Genomic DNA, 16,888 nt, shown 5'->3' on the forward strand with positions numbered 1-16,888 from the left:
ATGCTAATGTTCTGCGTACTGCTTTTTGAGAAACAGAATGGCGGGCTGACTGGCCAGTAGACACTGCTGTTTGATGGCGATCTTTGGATCGGGCTGCACAGAAAGAGCTCATTATCCACCTTCTGCACAACCGAACTTTAGTTGTTCATCCTGTCCTCACCTCTAAAGTATCTAGCTCCCTGAAACCCTCAAACAACCTTAAGTGTTCAGTTTGAAGCACTTGGGAGAGCTCTGCTGGGCTTCCCCTGATAAGAACCCTGCAGAGGTGTTAGATTGCTGGCGTACCCCAACAGAGCACATTATGTGCGACTAGCATGTGTTCTGCTGAAGATGAAATAAATGGAGAACGGGAGTAGACCTAAGCGACTCATAAAGATGAAAACAATCCCACACTAGACTTGCAGTAAGTAATGAGCAGGCATTCACAGAGCACTGCAGGCTATTAAGATGAAAATTCTTTTTCTGCACTTTCTATGGCTGACTGAAGCTTCCTCTTAACGGCTTAGATGACTGAGTTGTCGCGTAGAGGGAAAACTCAGCCCATCTGGCAGACCGAACCAAGCGATAACATCAAGCTGAACTGAAATCAATTACAGAGAAGCCCCGGGTGCCACTTAAAGACATGCGTCTGTAGTGAAAGGACGACAGTCTCCAGACATATGGTTGGAAAACCATATAGGGCAGCTAGCTGGCAGTTTCTTCCAGGAAATTGTGGAAGTATTAAGATTAAGTGAAGATTAGGATTAGAGCCATCATGACATGCAGACGACCGTAACGCTATAGCGAATGAGTACAGAAACAGGAAGGTGGGCACAGTTTTCAGTCATATTTCTCTAGTTGGAAACTAGATTCCTCCACTACAAACATCATAATAATATTAATGAGGCATCTATAGAAAAGCAATTTTAAAAAAAGAAATAATTGCAATAATTCTGTCAGTCAGTGTATCTACAACTTTTTTGTGTGTCTGTTGTCTTTTTTGGCAAATGAAAAATGTTCAAAATACAAGTTTATGGAGGTGGCAAGAGAATCTGTAACCATAACTGTACAAAGGTAAACAGAAAGAAAAATCAGTGGTCTGTAACATATGTGCAATACTGAGACAATATAAATATTTCATTTTTAAATATCAACATTACCATAAATGAAACCCTGAAACCCTCTAAACTCAAGGCATGCCTGTAGGGCAACAGGTCAAGCTTCAGTATGCTAAAAACTCTGCTGCAATTTTTTCTACTCTGTGTGATGTAAATATGAGAGGATATTTGTAATATGGTCGTGTCAGACACGCAGCTCTTTTTGCATCACAGAAGCCCACCCACTGTTTCCAGGGGTCAGCCAGTCAGAAGTAAGCTGACTGAAGCTTGTTTCAGACGGTGGATGAAGTCATGGACTGCACCAAGACTCAGCGTGAGATAAGTAAGGATTATTTGGTACTGTGAGTCACAGAGAACTACTCTGGTAAACTACAGGAACAAAAAAATACATATATAGCTAGAACTGAGCCCAAAGATCTCCTTTATTTTTAAAAGATGCAAAAATTTTCCCCTGGCAGCAGCATTATCTCACTGAGCGGGGAGCTTGAAATGCTAATACCTCCAATGCCTTTTTTGAATTAATGTTCCCTTTTTCACACAGTTGTGCCACTAATGGGAAATCCTATTATATTTTGCATTTGTTTACAAGTCATAAGAGATCCTCAGTGACTTTTCCACTTCTCTCTGCACCTCTTGGTTTTCACAGTTGTTTCTGAATCACCCTTTCTCCTGCTTTTTTCTCTCTGCCCCCAACAATCACCCACTAACACTCTCTATATATGAACCCAGAACCGCAAGCTTGTAACAGACCCAGCACACAGACCTGTGCCACTCGGATGAAATGGGCGATAACAGCAGCTCTCTGCGGGGCGGTGGGCTTGCTGAGCACCATAAGCTGGATCCATTGTGAGACGCTGTTAAAGAGCGTGATGAAGCGCTCTAAGATGGGGTTATCCACCGTGCAGCCATGCATCACAAAGCTGTGGTAGTCCTGAAACTAGAAGGAGAAGTAAAGCATTGAAAGCCTTTATCTATTTAAATTACAATACATCATATTCACATCCCACAGCAATTCTGGATATTAGTAAATGCCTGACAACAAACATATATGCATAGGCCTTTCTCTTGTTTTGTATATATTCCTCTTGACTGTATACATTTCTCCTGTTTGTTATTTCTGCTGTCTTACTATTTATATTTTACTCCTGCACAGTTGGTGTGGAGCACCCATAATTCTGTTGTACAGGTACAATGACGATAAAGGGCTATTCTTTTCTATTTTATTATTTTCTATTAACTGACTGTTTTAATTATTATGCCCTCCAGTTTTATGGAAGTTCAACAATAAGGCACCTTTAAAGGTGTAATTTGAAAAGCTACTGAAAAGCTCACAGCAGGTAGTTCTGATACAGCAGAGTTTTTGACAACCTTCCTGGCAAAATGTCAAGAATTACATGACAAGATCAACATTTCTCCTATGTCCATACAGTAAACCTGAATATGTAGTTGGTTAGCTTAGCTGAGCACAGAACTTTAAACAATGAAATAACAAGACTGGATACAAAATACAGACACAGTCTGAAATGAAAAGTACCTGCATTATTTCTAATAGTCAAAGCAGGCGGGGACTCACCTGTTTCCAAAACGAAATATTATACAGTATAGACTCTGAGAACATAACCCCACTTCTTACCCGATTTATAACCTCAGCAGATACTTTCCTGATTCATTTATGGTCTGATTTGTTAGTTTCAAGTGTCTAATAGAGCTGCATGTCCAAGTCAAATTTGGATTAAAATTGCCATGAGACAGAAAACAATTAAGGTATTGACAACTTCCTATCACGTGAACATCTAATGCTGTATCAGTCCGATTAGCCCCACAAACACTGGATGACGCCATTACGTCTGTCTAATACAATCTATGGGAAACAGCAAGCCTGGTTTATGAAATTATATTATTATATTAACTGTCTGTAATCAGTCAAATACAGACAAATAATATTGTGTAATTACAGCTGTACTCGTTGTTAGATCCTCATTAATTCGATTTTTTTGTTTCCTTTTAGGGCAAAACTCTATTTTAGCAGAGCCATGAAGACAAAGACAAGAGAAACGCCATTACCACTGTCCCTACTGTGCCACGAGCACCATCCCACTGGAATAAATTATCAACAAAAAAAATCCTCAAGCGTTTAATTCTGCACAGACCCAGTCATTTCTTTTGCCTCCTGAAATAGCGCTCAAAGAGAACACTATTTCCAGTCACCAAATATAATTACTGCCCAGTTAAAGTTGATTTTAACAACTATTGCTTAGCAACTGCAGTGAGCCTTGAATCATGTAAACACAGAGTTACTTGAGAATTTAAGAGCTGTAAACATCACAGTAAAAAAAAAACAGAGCCATGGTCACACTGACCAGGATCTTGCAGAAGGATTTGTATTCCAGATAGGTCAGGTGTTCAGCCAGTTCACAGGAGTCGAGGTGATCAAACAGCAGGGACATTTTCCTCTTTTTGGACACAGATGGGACACGCTGAGTCACCTGCCGCTTCCATTTATATGATGGCCTGAGAGGGGAGAGAAAGCACAGTTGTCTCTTTTAAGGTCTTTTGGAACTGCACCATAAAAAATTACATAAGGATCACTTTTATAGCCCCTGCAAAAGTTAGAGCTGGTCTTTAAGGGCTGTTGGGGGAAAAAAGGAAAAACTACCATGAGAAAATGATGATAGTACATTGTGTCTACAATATAAAAAGCCCTGAGAAACCTCATATTTGTAGACTGAACTACAACTCTCCAACTATTGCTGTAGAAGTTATTTTTAGAAGGCTATTCCCCTGCTTATTCTAAGATATTCCAACATAGAAATCAAATCAGCTCCACAAATTCATTTCCTTGGAGCAATAAAAGAAAGCGGAGCCATATAGAAGTGGCATTTCTCAGAAAAGGACAGGTCACTGGCCCTGCATAGCACAGCTCAGCAATTTCAAATAACAGGCAATAAAGGGCTTGCTGACATAAACAGCGGCAGATGGGGACACTCATTCAAACTGTCAACAACACACACAGCATTCAGCAGCCTATTCACTCACACACTGTCCAAGTCAATGAGCTGACTCTGCCTCTCATTGCCCTCGGTGGTCAAGAGGTCTTTATAGTCTTTGATCTGGTCTGCCAGCTCCGGGTTCAGATTGAACTCTGCGGGAAACTCAGAAATCCAGTACCTGGAAGAAAGAATAAAGGGAGAGAGAGAGATGAGCGTGATGGCATACACTGAAAGGACTGGGCTGTGGTCAACTCATAATTTAAAATAGCATTATAGTTTTGGTATTAGATGAAACAAAGCACCTAATTCAAGCACATGAAGAAGACCATAGAAGAAAAAAAACTAGAAAGGATAAAAGGATAAATGGAAATGACACTTGGAAAGATCAAAGATCTCTTAGAAAAAGGCAATGAGACGAGCAGAAGTCGGAAAAGATGGTTTGTTACTTGACAAGGTGGCATATTTTTGTTCGGCGCTCATCGGTGCAGCCATCCTCTTGAGATCTGATACAGAAGTCAAGGTGCAACCGAGCTGCTCTTCGCAACACTACAACAACTTCTTCAAAAATCTCATTTAGATTTCACAGATTTAGAAGGGGAACAAAGTCTGGCGCTATTTCCATTGCTCTGTGCATTATGTGTGAAAAAAGATATATTCATGGGCAGCATTCTTAGAAAAACACTAAGCAAAAACAACATAACATTTATCACTGATGTAAGAACACTCAGAGGTGAAGGATACTTGAGCACAAGCTTCTTGGCCAGGTCAGCTGAAGGGATATACCAAGGGTGCATCATGAGGAACATGCGGACCAAGGATGCATCCTTCAAAGTGCCCTTCTCATCTATAAGGAAAAAAGAGAGTCACCTGTCATTAAGAAGATACCTTAGCATGTACAATTTGTGCTTGTGTTTTTTATTCTACTGCCTCACTTTACAAACAGATGAATAATTCATAGAAAGAAATAATACTTAAATAACCAACCAAAGGCTTTGATGCAGGCTTCCACCAGCTCGTCCACAGTGGCAGACTGTTCCGATAATATGGACTCCATCGTAGCTGTCCTCTCAGTTTTCCCCCTCGTTTACCTCTCTGTGGTTTGAATCTATTGGCTCTCACTGAACACAAAAGGAGATGAAAAGAGAGGGGAGTAATTATGAAGTAAACACAGGGGGAAGCAAAACTTACTCTGGCTACTGCAGCACACTTAAAATAGCTGTGTGGTTAGTTCTTCTATATCCTGTTCAGCAGTGCAGAGTCGCACATTCATTGACTGTTTGCATTACATCTAGGGTAAGGATGATGGCGTTGTCAGTAAGTTAATTGGGACAGTGTCATCTGATATGATGGTTAAGTATGACCAAAACACATTCATGGTGTCAAAGTGCAAAGTCTGCAATGAACTCATTCTACTTATAGAAGCACCTTTTAAGTGACCCAGTTTTCGGGGTTAACAGTTCGATGTTTTTGCAGTTTTGTTAGTGTTGTGTGTGGGGAAATGAGTTTGTGAATTAGGGCTTTAGATTACAGGAACCAGCTGCACCAGTCAGGCTTTACCAAGCCTGGTCCTCACTGCTAAGGCCAGACTTTACCAGGATCTTGATATCAGGACCAATCAAACATGGTCCTAGTCTTAACTGCACCTATAGTGCATTACTGAATATGAATAATCAGAATATCAACATACCCTAATTAGCAATCCAAGATGGCGGCACTGAATGTAAACAGTAGTAAAACTGCTAACTTTTAATCACCACCAATCCTGTGTATTTCTGACCCCCTAAATAAGTCGTACACAGAAAAACCGGTCAGGCTCTATCCATGATTGTGTTTTTTAAATGAAAAAAATAATAAAATAATTATTATGCTGTATTCCTAGTGATACCTAAATGGCTCTACCTTGCTAAGAACCAAAACAAATCCTGTTTTTCCTGCCTTTGTCTGGAACCCACTAACTCGAGAAGGACATCACTTCCAAACAAAGGTTTCTGGAATGCAGTACTAGCCTTAGCTATTTATGTGAAGGCTCGTGTGACTATCATTATTGCCTAACAGCAAGCACTGTGTTACAAATTTGTCATATTTGTGGCAATAATGAAGGAATAAACAAAAAAAAGAAGGCAATTTTATAGCAAGAAGCCAGGGATTATAGTCCGTTTCAAGTCCTCATGAGACATATACACACACCTGAGCTCAAAATACCGTCAGCTGAAGAGCATGAGGGCTGCTTGTGTAGTTAGTGGAGTGCAATGTAGATTCTCACCCACAAGCCTGTATAGTCACAAAAAGTTGCCAAGAACACAAACTTCTATTAGGGCCATTAGCATTTAGAATGCCAAGATATGACCCACTGCTGCAGCTGCTCCAGTGGTTGGTCATTTGCTTCTCATTGGCCAGACAATTGCTGATTACTTCTATTAAGCACTACATAAAAGGCCTTCCAGATGAATCCATAATTTTTGGCACAAGAAGCCACACTACCACCTTTGAAAGTTGGGTTTTGGGTCAAAACTATCATGGTGACTGGTAATTGTTTTAATATTTACATCTGAAATAATAATTTCTTGTAGTCTCTTCCAAACTCTTTAATGAGCAAGTTTGTAGCCATTCATCTTTCAAACTGCAAATTCACAATAGTAGATTTCTGCTGACCAACGTTATCTTTAGTTGACTACAGCCTCATAGAAAATGTTTTACATTTTGATACACTGGTGGCAAAATGCACATACAATAGGTGTTTGGACCCATGTGTGTAGTGTGTGATATAATCATTTTTAACAAAGATCTGATCAAAGCATGCATTTAAAGAATAAGGAAGCAAAAAATGACAGAGCAGCTGTTTTACTGTCATACAACACAAACACGCATTCGATATTCAATTTCAGATTTGGGGGCCATTCTTTCTTCACTCACAGTTCTTCAGAGTTGGCAGATTAAGACTGTACATAAATGTACACTCACTGTATTCTTTTTTGCAAAGATTCACCTAAATCATCTTTCTTCCCCATTCTGATGCTCATTTTCAACTTCAGCAGGTCATCTTGACCAAGTTGGCTCATTAGATAGTCATGTTAACAAGCAATTAAAAAACATCCAAGGATACAGTCCAGTGCAGCGAGTAGTCAAATGATTATTTACACCATTGGTAGATGACCAGCTCTACTTCCTAAACTACAGACGCCCAATTTTTACACGATTGGTTATAAAATATGACCCTTTTAAAATTGTATTACCCAGAAGTTTACATAGATATTTGCATTACATCTTAACCAGCTGTACAAATGACTGCTTCAGTAATAAACTGTTTTCAGACTGCGGCAATGCTAGTTTTATATCAGTAAAGAATCAGATCTATAATACTGGCTGATTGTTTCGTCAAACTAAAATCAGTTTTTACATTTACACACCAATTCTATGCTTTATAACTGCACTTTGGAGCCAGGCGCAATAAACAATTTTCACTGATGTGTGTGGCCTTTCTATCAGACAGATACTAAGCCACAAGCCCAATCAGCAGGAAACCACTATTTATCTTTTCCTGACATGCTGCCATGCTGTCTGCAGTGTGATGAATATTTACAACACAATAGCAAATATTTTGACATGCGTTTCATTCTGTCACATATTCATGGGAAACAAGCTAAAAGTGTGCATCTGTGCTTTTCTTGATTTGGTAAGGTCTGGCTGTAAGTAACCATGGTAACAACAACTTAATGACCAGTTACTTTTAACAACATGTACACACACCTGAGCACAAAATACCTTCAGTTGAAGAGCAAATAAAAGATTTTGAGGTAATTAACTACTCCCCTCTCTTTTCATCTTCTTCAAATTTCAGTTTAAATTTTATTCATATAGCCCCAGATCAAAACATTGACGGTACAGTGCAGTGAAAAAAGGATTTGCCCCCTTCCTGATTTCTTACTTTATTTCATATTTGTCCGACTTAAATGTTTCAGATCATGACAGATAACTGTAATATTAAATAAAGATAACCCAAGTTAATATAAAATGCAGCCGGACAAAAAGCTCCAAACCTACCTGGCCCTGTGTGAAAAAGCAGTTGCCCCCTGAGCCTGATAACTGGTTGCACCATCCTTGGCATCAAGAACTCCAATCAAGATTTTGTGATAACTGGCAAGGAGTCTTTCACATCACTGTGGAGGAATTTTGGCCCACTTCTTTGCAGAATTGCTTTCATTCACCCTCATTGGAGAGTTTTCAAGCATCAACAGCTTGTTGAAGGTCATTCTTTGACAGTCAGATTTTGACCAGGCCTCTCCAAAATGTTTGTTTTGTTTTTTGGGAATTCTTTGAGGCTTTAAGAGCTGGACTTGCAGATGTGTTTCGGATTACTGTCCAGCTGCATAATCCAAGTGAGCTTGAACCTCAAGGCGCAAACTGATGACAGTCTCCTGCAGGACTTTCTGGTATCAAAATTCATGGTTCCCTCAATTACAGCAAGTCTTCCAGGTCATGAAGCAGCAGTGGACGATCACACTACTACCGTGTCTGACTGTTGCTGTGATCTTCTTTTATTCAAATGCTGTGTTATTTTTATGTCAGATGGTTTTTCCCCAGTCTCTTTCTTATCCTTGAATCATGAACACTGACCTTAACTGAAACTGAAACAAGTGAGGCCTGCAGTTCTTTTTGTTGTTCTGGGTTCTGAAGTAATTTTGGGATGGTTCATCAGCGCTCCAAGGTTTCTCCATTTATGGATAATGGCTCTCACGACGGTTTGCAGAACTCCCAAAGCCTTCAAAATAGTTTTATAACCCTTCCCAGACTGACAGATGTCAGTGACTTTGTGATGGCATGATCTGATATCTCTTAGCCTATTTTACTATGTCAGACTCGAATCAATTCAATTGAAATTATTTCTAAATTAAAAAGGGTCTGGCTGTAATCAGGCCGGGGTGTGGCTAGTGAAACTAATTTCATGATAAATATTTTTTTTCACGTAGGGCCCGGTAGATTTGAATAGCTTTTTTTTCCTAACTAAATGAAATTATTATTTTAAAAACATTTTATATTTACTCTGGTTAACTTTGTCTAATAGAAAAATTTGTTCGTGGTCTGAAACATGTAAGTGTGAACACTTTTTCATGACACTGTAAGTGTAAAAGTGACACTAAGGTTAAGCTCAAGTAACAAAGTTAGGTAACAAAGTCCCCAACAACATACTGTGCACTGCTCTAACTTTATTTTAATGTGGTGGCTCTGTGAGTGTGAGAAGGGTGTGATGTGTATGTGTATGTATCCATTGTGCCTGACACAATGAAGCCTTTCACTGCACTGTCTCTGCCGCAACGTGGTGGGTGGACACACTCAATTACAGGCTTCACAAGCTGTCTCAGCCACGTTCTGCAGGGATGGTGGGGGAAGCAAACGTAGAGAAAGAGATAGAAGTATAATCCTCAACCGCAATTTAAATCATCACATTGTTAGAGCGATCAGCCACAGCGCTGATCAGCAGGCAAGATTAAACTTCTGATACAATATGGTCAGATAACGGGAAGATAAATGGCGAACAACTAAAAAGGGTTTTGTGTTGCTGTAAATAGATATGAAAGTTTCAAGGTGGGTTGCTGAAGTCACCACAGGAAGTAAAGCAGTGTTGCATGTGAGTATTAAAACCTCAGCAAACAAACACCAAGACCTGTGATGCCTAGCTCAGAAAAAGGAGGCTATACTCCATCAGTATTGGCTCTCTGCATTGGCAGTTACGCCTGCTCGCATGTCATGAATATAATGAGAATGAAAATTGCCTAGAAGTCAATTGTTTCCTCACTGTACTAGATAAGGCTGAGGATGATCTAGGTTTGAGCTGAGATGGCCTTGCCTGTGAAAAAATGTGCGCTTCTGTTTCACTTCTGCATTTTCAGTGTTTATTACAGAACTGTCCATCCTCAAAACTGAATGAGGACCTAAAACCACTTTCTCCTTCTGTGTGGGGCCCATCTCTCAGGGGCTAAACAAAAAAAGAAAGAGAGAAGCAGAGGTTTTTTAAAGAGTCACCAATGCTTTAGCAGAGTCTCGTCTGGTGCTGCTGAACACCCTGTGCCCATCTTGATGATGATGCTATCTTCCCATTCAAAGTGAATACACCATTCATCATCCTGCTGACAGGAGCGCTTTGAGAGCAATTTTCTCTTAGCTATTATATGAATTAAGACTGACTTATCTTAAACAGGTTCCCTCCTCCTTTCTTTTCTGGACATTCCTTAAGTGTTTTTCCAACAGCGTCTTTCTAATACAGTCCCGATATCTGCAAAGCGCTGAATTGATTGTAAAGAAGCACACACTGCGAGAGCTTTAGTGTCATCCTTGGTTGCCTGGTGACGAGGACCCGGGGCCATCGATCAGGCAGATTAAGGGGTGGATGGGGCTCAGCGGGGATAAAGGGAAGTTGACGGGTGCCTGGTCAATCCTGGCCATGCAGAATCTGCTGTGTGCTGCTGGTTTACTGGGCAGTGAAAAAGGTCACATCCTCCAGCTAGACGCAGTCAGACCCCCTTCAGACTACTGCCTCTCTCGTTTTCAATATCACGGTCACACAATAGCAGGCAAGCAGCTTTTCAGCTAATTCTCAACTTTAAAACCAATGCTTTTGAAGTTTGACCCATAATAGTGAATTAAAGCGGACTTATTATTGTTGCTACTGTTTAATAATTGATGACTCTCCTGTTTTACACATTTAAAAGCACCTGAAATATACACATAGTTAAAACAATGAGGTTAACATAACTAATAATAACAAATAGTGGTTTTATAGGATGTCTGTGAAAACTGATATTTCAAATATGACCGTGTCTGTTCTGCTGCTCAAATGCAGAGTTTATGAGCTGACTTAAACTCTTAAAGCAGCAGAACTCTTAAAAGGAGCTAAAGTACATTTTTATTCAATATTCACTCAATTAAACTAAAACTCTTGAACCATCAATTTTAATTTATTATTTATAACAATAATAATAATATTTTGTGTCCATTGCAGTTACATCTATAAACCTATGACTGTGTTTAGGCCTTTTTCCTTTCTAAATGAACTCAGATTATGCTAAACGCACACATTTTTTTCAAGCTATAGACATTAGAAGGAAACCGAGAGCTTAAGTCTTTATTGACTTTCCTGTCTTAAAGTACTGACTGATGATAAGGCGTTGCAAACAGACAATAATCATGTCCATCATCTTATCGACGTTCCCATAATGGACTCAATTCCATGCTGATAAATGCTACATGCTAATTCACAATCAGTGATTTAGTTCTATCCTCTCTCCTTGGCGTTTGGGAAAAACAAGTTTGACTGGTGTTTTGGTGGATAACAGTTATAAGAAAAGAGATACAATTTTAACAGAATTTGATTCTTTATTCAAAGTGTCAATACCATGGCAAGACTGATTGGACAGTCTCTGGTTTTTCAGGTACGTTTGGATGGATTACCACCAAATTGTACATTTTGGGACCCATATTTTGTGTGCTTACAACTTTTGTCACAACTTTCTTTAAGCAGACACACAAAGATGACCTCGGCTCTGTGTTGTGTTTGGTGTGAATCTTCAGATATAAGCACAACATGGCAACATGGCAGACACATTATTAATTAATGGAGCACATTGTCATGCTGATGCTGCTTATAGCTGCCAGTCTTGTATAAACCTCAGTATATGAAATAAATAAGTTAAGTATTCTTCTACTAAAACTTTAGCAAATATATAAGAGCTTTGAATTTGAGGCTACTGTGTAATAATTGTATATTGATGTTACTATTGTATTGAAAAAATGCAAAAACAAAAGTAAAACATAGTTTGATAGTCTGGTCACATACTTTATGAATGACTTAAATAGCTATTGTTTTTTAAAGAAGAAAAAAAAGAGGCCAGATTTCCTATGAAACCTTTGATTATTGTCACCGCGCGGCTTTTCCTCTCATCCGCCTCCTTTTTACTTTTGCTGTTCCATTTTCCATTTTTGTGAGCCACTTACTGGTGGGTAATGATGCTAAGACAGTTTTCCTTTCATCATATGTTACAGCTAGAAACTGTAATAGCATTATGTTTAGATTTCCACTAACAAATCCGGCCATGTAAAATGTAACATAACAGCAGGCACAGGCAGACAACCTTTTCTGATGATATTAGCTTTAAAAAAAAAAAGTATATGATAAGAGATCATATCTTCGTGTCTTTGACAGACTGTAATACGCATACAAAAACCACTTCTTCATACACATCACCCTTGTTTATTGCCCTACATCCCCCAGTTGTAGTAAGGGTGTTGCATGATGGGACAGATATAGTTCTTCAGAGTAGCTGGTGGCAGGCTTCTATTTAGAGACTGTAGGGTACTGAGAGCAGGAAGGGAAACATTTCCCTTTCCCTGGACACGCAGAATGCCACATCGGTGGGGGGGCACCGGCTGCAAACTGAGATTAGCAGCTACAGTTGCTCCTTAGGGAGGGAAGGGGTTGAAGCAGAGGGAGGAGAGGAGGAATGTTTGAATGGGTGATAAAGAGAGAGACTGGGAGGCAGGAAGAGTGTGCTTCAGCTCAGTAAAACACAAAAAGATACTGTTGGCCGAAGGAGGAAAGAGATTAAGTATAGAGGGTTAGTACTGACAGAAGACACAATAAGATATATGAAATTAAAGTGCAACTGGGAAATTTCTATAGGCAAATGGAAGCACTCCTACTAATGCTTCTCAAAAGATTGAGAAAAGCAGCACTTTTTTGTAATCTTGAAATAACAGAGAGGGGAAAAGGAGAAAAATATGTAAATTTCTTCCTGCTGGGAGACAGCAGCTACCCACGTGGGATGTTGTGTTGTGTCCTTTAACAGATAAAGTCACGCATCCTGCTCCACATCTGGCTCAAATTAATATCTTATATCTCCCATTTATGACTTCAAATGAAAAACATAATGCAGGAGACAGAGAGGGCATCATGGCTGATTTCATGTGCTGTTATAATGTATGCCTCCTGCTGCCCCCCCCCCCCCCCCCCCCCCCCCCAATGCGACAATGCATCATTGTGTCAGATTGTTTTCACTGCTTTGTGTTCAAGCTTCCTGCTCAAATATGGGTCCTTTACCAGATGTGAAAGTTTGCTTCACAACAAATACCGGAAGGGTGTGCTGCTATGTGTATGTGAGATGTGGCAACTTCTACTGTTTGTCCACACTTTTCTCGTTTTTTGCTACCTTATTACAAACAGTCTTGTACAGAGCGGGCTTGAGTAAGTGCTATGAATAATTTTTTTCACACATATTTCCTCTATATGCTAGAGTTTTTCCTCACTCTGTCATTTATCTCTCTGACACACATAACTTCCTCTTCAAACCCTCACTGTGTGATGAGTGAAAGATGAGGCCACATGGCGTATTGTGTGAAAGGCCCAATGTGATACATCATTTTATGGAATTCTGCATTTGGGTTTGTCTTTCACAGCGAACACCCAGGAGATTCCTGCCAACTGTCTATTAACTTCAGAGCATGCCTCGGCCAGGGTTCGTGTTCTAGTGTTCTGCTGAAGTCAGGGATATCACTTCCTGTTGTTGCAAAGTGTTCCATCTGCAATGGCCAAATTTTAAATTAAAAGGGAAATACATTGATTCATATATTTGCCAAGAGGAATTGACTCTATTTGCATGTCTCCACAGTTAATATGAGGATATTGCTACATATAGTTAGCTTACAAGGGTTTAGCTTAGCAGATTGTATGACCTTGAATGCAGCCAGGCTAGCCTTTTGCCCTGATCAAAGAAGTTCTGAGTCTTCTAAACAGAGTAAAACTGGCACATTTGCACTTTTGTCAGACTTTTATGTAAGAAAAATACCACTAGAAACTACTTAGCATAAAGAATAAAACAAAGTCAAAGAGCTATCTTAACAGACGAGGACCTCTAAAGCCAGTTAGTTGTGTGATTGTGTTTACCCTTTGTGCAACACACAATCATGTAATCCACTGTTTGCCAGGCAATACTGTCCATCTTTATTCAAGGCTATGTAGCTGCAAGCTGTTACATACTATAATATAGCAGAAAAATAAGTTTGTGGTTAAGGCTTTCTGCAATTAAGGTTAAAGTTAAACCCTAGACTAAAGATGTAAAACATGGGTGTAGTCACAATGATAACACCCTCTGGTTAGTAAATAAAAGCCTCAACCTGGGTGTTTTTGCTGTCACTATCTTTTCACTACTGATAAGTGAAAAGTCATTAGCCAATAAGCACATCCTGAATAACCATCCTTTCTGACTCTAATAGTAAGCTTAATTTGAAATATGAACTTTATGAACTTTGACCTAGAAGTAGTGACTGAGTCTATTGGGACAAAGTTTGGTGGTCACTGGACAAGGTTAGTTTTGCATAGACTTTTAGAAGGAAGTCTTGTTGCAAAAAGAGCAGTTGCCCCAAACTTATAAATCCTGTACAACACAAAGCCTTGAATGTAAACTTTGCCCAACAGTCAGTTGTAATGTGTTATACTCAAATAAGAAATCAACCAACCAAAAGAAAACTGAAAAGCATTTTTTGAGCCGCTTCACCTTCACAATATAAATCTCAGCTACTTATATTGCCCAAAGGTGCTGTTTTCCACCCTTGACTCAGAAACAAGGAGGCACAGCTGTGCAGCTGCTGTGAAAAACTGCTTCTGGTTAGGGCCACATACCAAGTGATGCTGCATGTTTTAATTCTCACAAACTCCGATCTTCGAAGAAATGCCTGCGGTTTGCAGAATGAGGCACAAACTGCAGTTCTGGAGGCCAATTTGTTCTGTTCGCAGTGTTTATCTGCTTCATTTCCTCCTGCCTGTCAGAGATGTGCTCACTGAGCTGCACAGTGGTTTTATACAACAGTCATTTTGAACTAGTTGTGAATGCTGGGAGTTTCACATTCAAACAGCCACCCTCCTTTTTACCCCCGCAGGCTTTTTAACAGCCTTGGCTAGTTCCTGTTTATGTATTCCTCCCTAAAACAGCACACATCCATGAGCACACCACAAAGCCCTCAATTTCCTGTAGTCATAACACACCAAATATTATGTACATTCAGATAAAAAGCTTGACAGATTACAGACTGTAAACAGAATGAGTGGGAAAAACAAAGGTAGAGACTACGTGATAGCAGATGTGGGATAACAGGCACTTTCGATTCCGTTTCTGAAACTGAGGCACGCCTAACACCTGTTCAGGGCAGAGCGACCCCACTCAGCCCAAACCTTAAATAACCGTGATATTGTAACCACCTGCTAATTTCTCTAGTAATCAGCTTTGGATTTGCCCACAAATGCCTTTCACCCTATCTGAGTGAATTCAAAGCCTCAGCTTGATTTATAGCTCTTCAGGTCTGACACTTTTCCACCCCCGCTACCTTCCCCTCCTACAGAATGTCTCCCTCTCCCCTGCTGCCGCCTCTCTTTCCTGTGTTCCTGCCATACCTTTAAAGGTGAGAAACAGACAAACTGAGATTTTACAGAGTACGTGGCCTTTGCTGCGAGCTGAAGAGTTGAGTAGGGAGCAGAGGAACCAAAATATCCCAGATGACCGCTTAATTATTTGCAGACCATTTGCAAATCAGTTTGCGAAGGCTGATACATAATTACAAGTAACCCTGTTCACATCTATTCACAATTAGATCCCTAGTTGTCACAATTTTGGAATTGCTGTTCTTCTGCCAAGTTAGTAGGAGTTGTACCAAGTCTGATTCCAGCTCTGCCTACGCCGCGTGCCTTTAAATTCTCCTTTCAGGTGTTTGAATCAGTTAAAAGCATCACCGAACAAACAGCTCAAAAAAAGACTTCAACATTCAGGCGGCCTCCGTGGTGGTAATTAAAGAGGATTAAATTGGATTAGCTAATAAAAAGCAAACTCGAGAAGGCAGAGGGCAGACAGAGAGCACTGGACCAACCATCTCGGTGATGGCAAATATCCAGTGCACGTGTCTGAGCTGCTGCTCATTGTCTGCTCTCTGTAATTATTTTCTTCTCTGCTTGATTTTCCTCTCGTGCACACTGTTTGTTTTTTTTCCCTTTATCCTTGCTATCCCCCCCATTCTGTTTTAGTTCTTGCCTTCCTTAACTCACCAGCCCTCCCTCCCTAATTTGTTGCTGTCGGTCCTTTGGCATAAAGCAGAAAAGCTTTTTACAATACAACCAATTATAGCTGGCTTTCCTGATAAGTGCAACAGCACTGCAGGTTGAGGTGGAAGGAGGCAGCTGGAAGTGATGCTAAATATCAAGGGTGTCTGCTCCGCAGGCCAGAAGTAATTGCATTGCAGCAGCAGAGGAGAGAACGAAAGAATAGAGATGCAGAGATTTCCTATTTTAATCTCTTCCACTCATTTTTTTTCTAAACTCAGTTTTTTGGAGGCACTTTAATCCTTGAAATCCCGTCTTTTTAAAGCACTCTACCTTTCAAGTCAAGCACCACTTCAGTGTTTGTGTACATGAGATCACAGAGGCCATGGGTGACTTTGAGGTGACTGATGATCAAATGAGCCAGCATGTGACAAAATGGACTTTGGACTATTTTTTTTTTTTTATTATTGATTTGTTGGTCGCTGACAGAAGTGTGTAAGTGGGAGCCTCACGCATGATGGTTGATGCTGAATGTCTGCCTCATTTGCATTCTCTGAAACAGCTGCTAATCTGGATGAGCAAGTGCACAAAAGCAGGCTTGTCCAATATTCAAAATAGCAGCGGGAGCTACATCAGCAACGTGTAGCACCAGCCAAATGAGCTACACACTGAAAACACTGAAGTCACTTCGCTGTTTTTGCCTCTCGCACGCAGCAAAACCACAT

The 16,888-nt window shown here is 40.1% G+C and overlaps 1 protein-coding gene across 3 annotated transcripts in view; it reads right to left on the minus strand.

Moving 5' to 3' along the window:
• Nucleotides 1-16,888, minus strand: part of LOC100692458 (RAS guanyl-releasing protein 2) — a 39,740-nt gene that overhangs the window by 21,155 nt on the left and 1,697 nt on the right. For all 3 annotated transcript variants that reach the window (XM_013274528.3, XM_013274527.3, XM_005455196.4), the window contains exons 2-7: nucleotides 5,072-5,205; nucleotides 4,829-4,931; nucleotides 4,534-4,590; nucleotides 4,134-4,265; nucleotides 3,458-3,608; nucleotides 1,861-2,034 (exon numbers count right to left, since the gene is read on the minus strand). In XM_013274528.3, coding sequence (XP_013129982.1) covers nucleotides 1,861-2,034; nucleotides 3,458-3,608; nucleotides 4,134-4,265; nucleotides 4,534-4,590; nucleotides 4,829-4,931; nucleotides 5,072-5,141 — 687 coding nt within the window. In that variant the 5' untranslated portion in view covers nucleotides 5,142-5,205. The remainder of the gene's footprint in view (nucleotides 1-1,860; nucleotides 2,035-3,457; nucleotides 3,609-4,133; nucleotides 4,266-4,533; nucleotides 4,591-4,828; nucleotides 4,932-5,071; nucleotides 5,206-16,888) is intronic.

The sequence above is a fragment of the Oreochromis niloticus genome, linkage group LG3, assembly GCF_001858045.2.
Source record: "Oreochromis niloticus isolate F11D_XX linkage group LG3, O_niloticus_UMD_NMBU, whole genome shotgun sequence".
NCBI lineage: Eukaryota > Metazoa > Chordata > Actinopteri > Cichliformes > Cichlidae > Oreochromis > Oreochromis niloticus.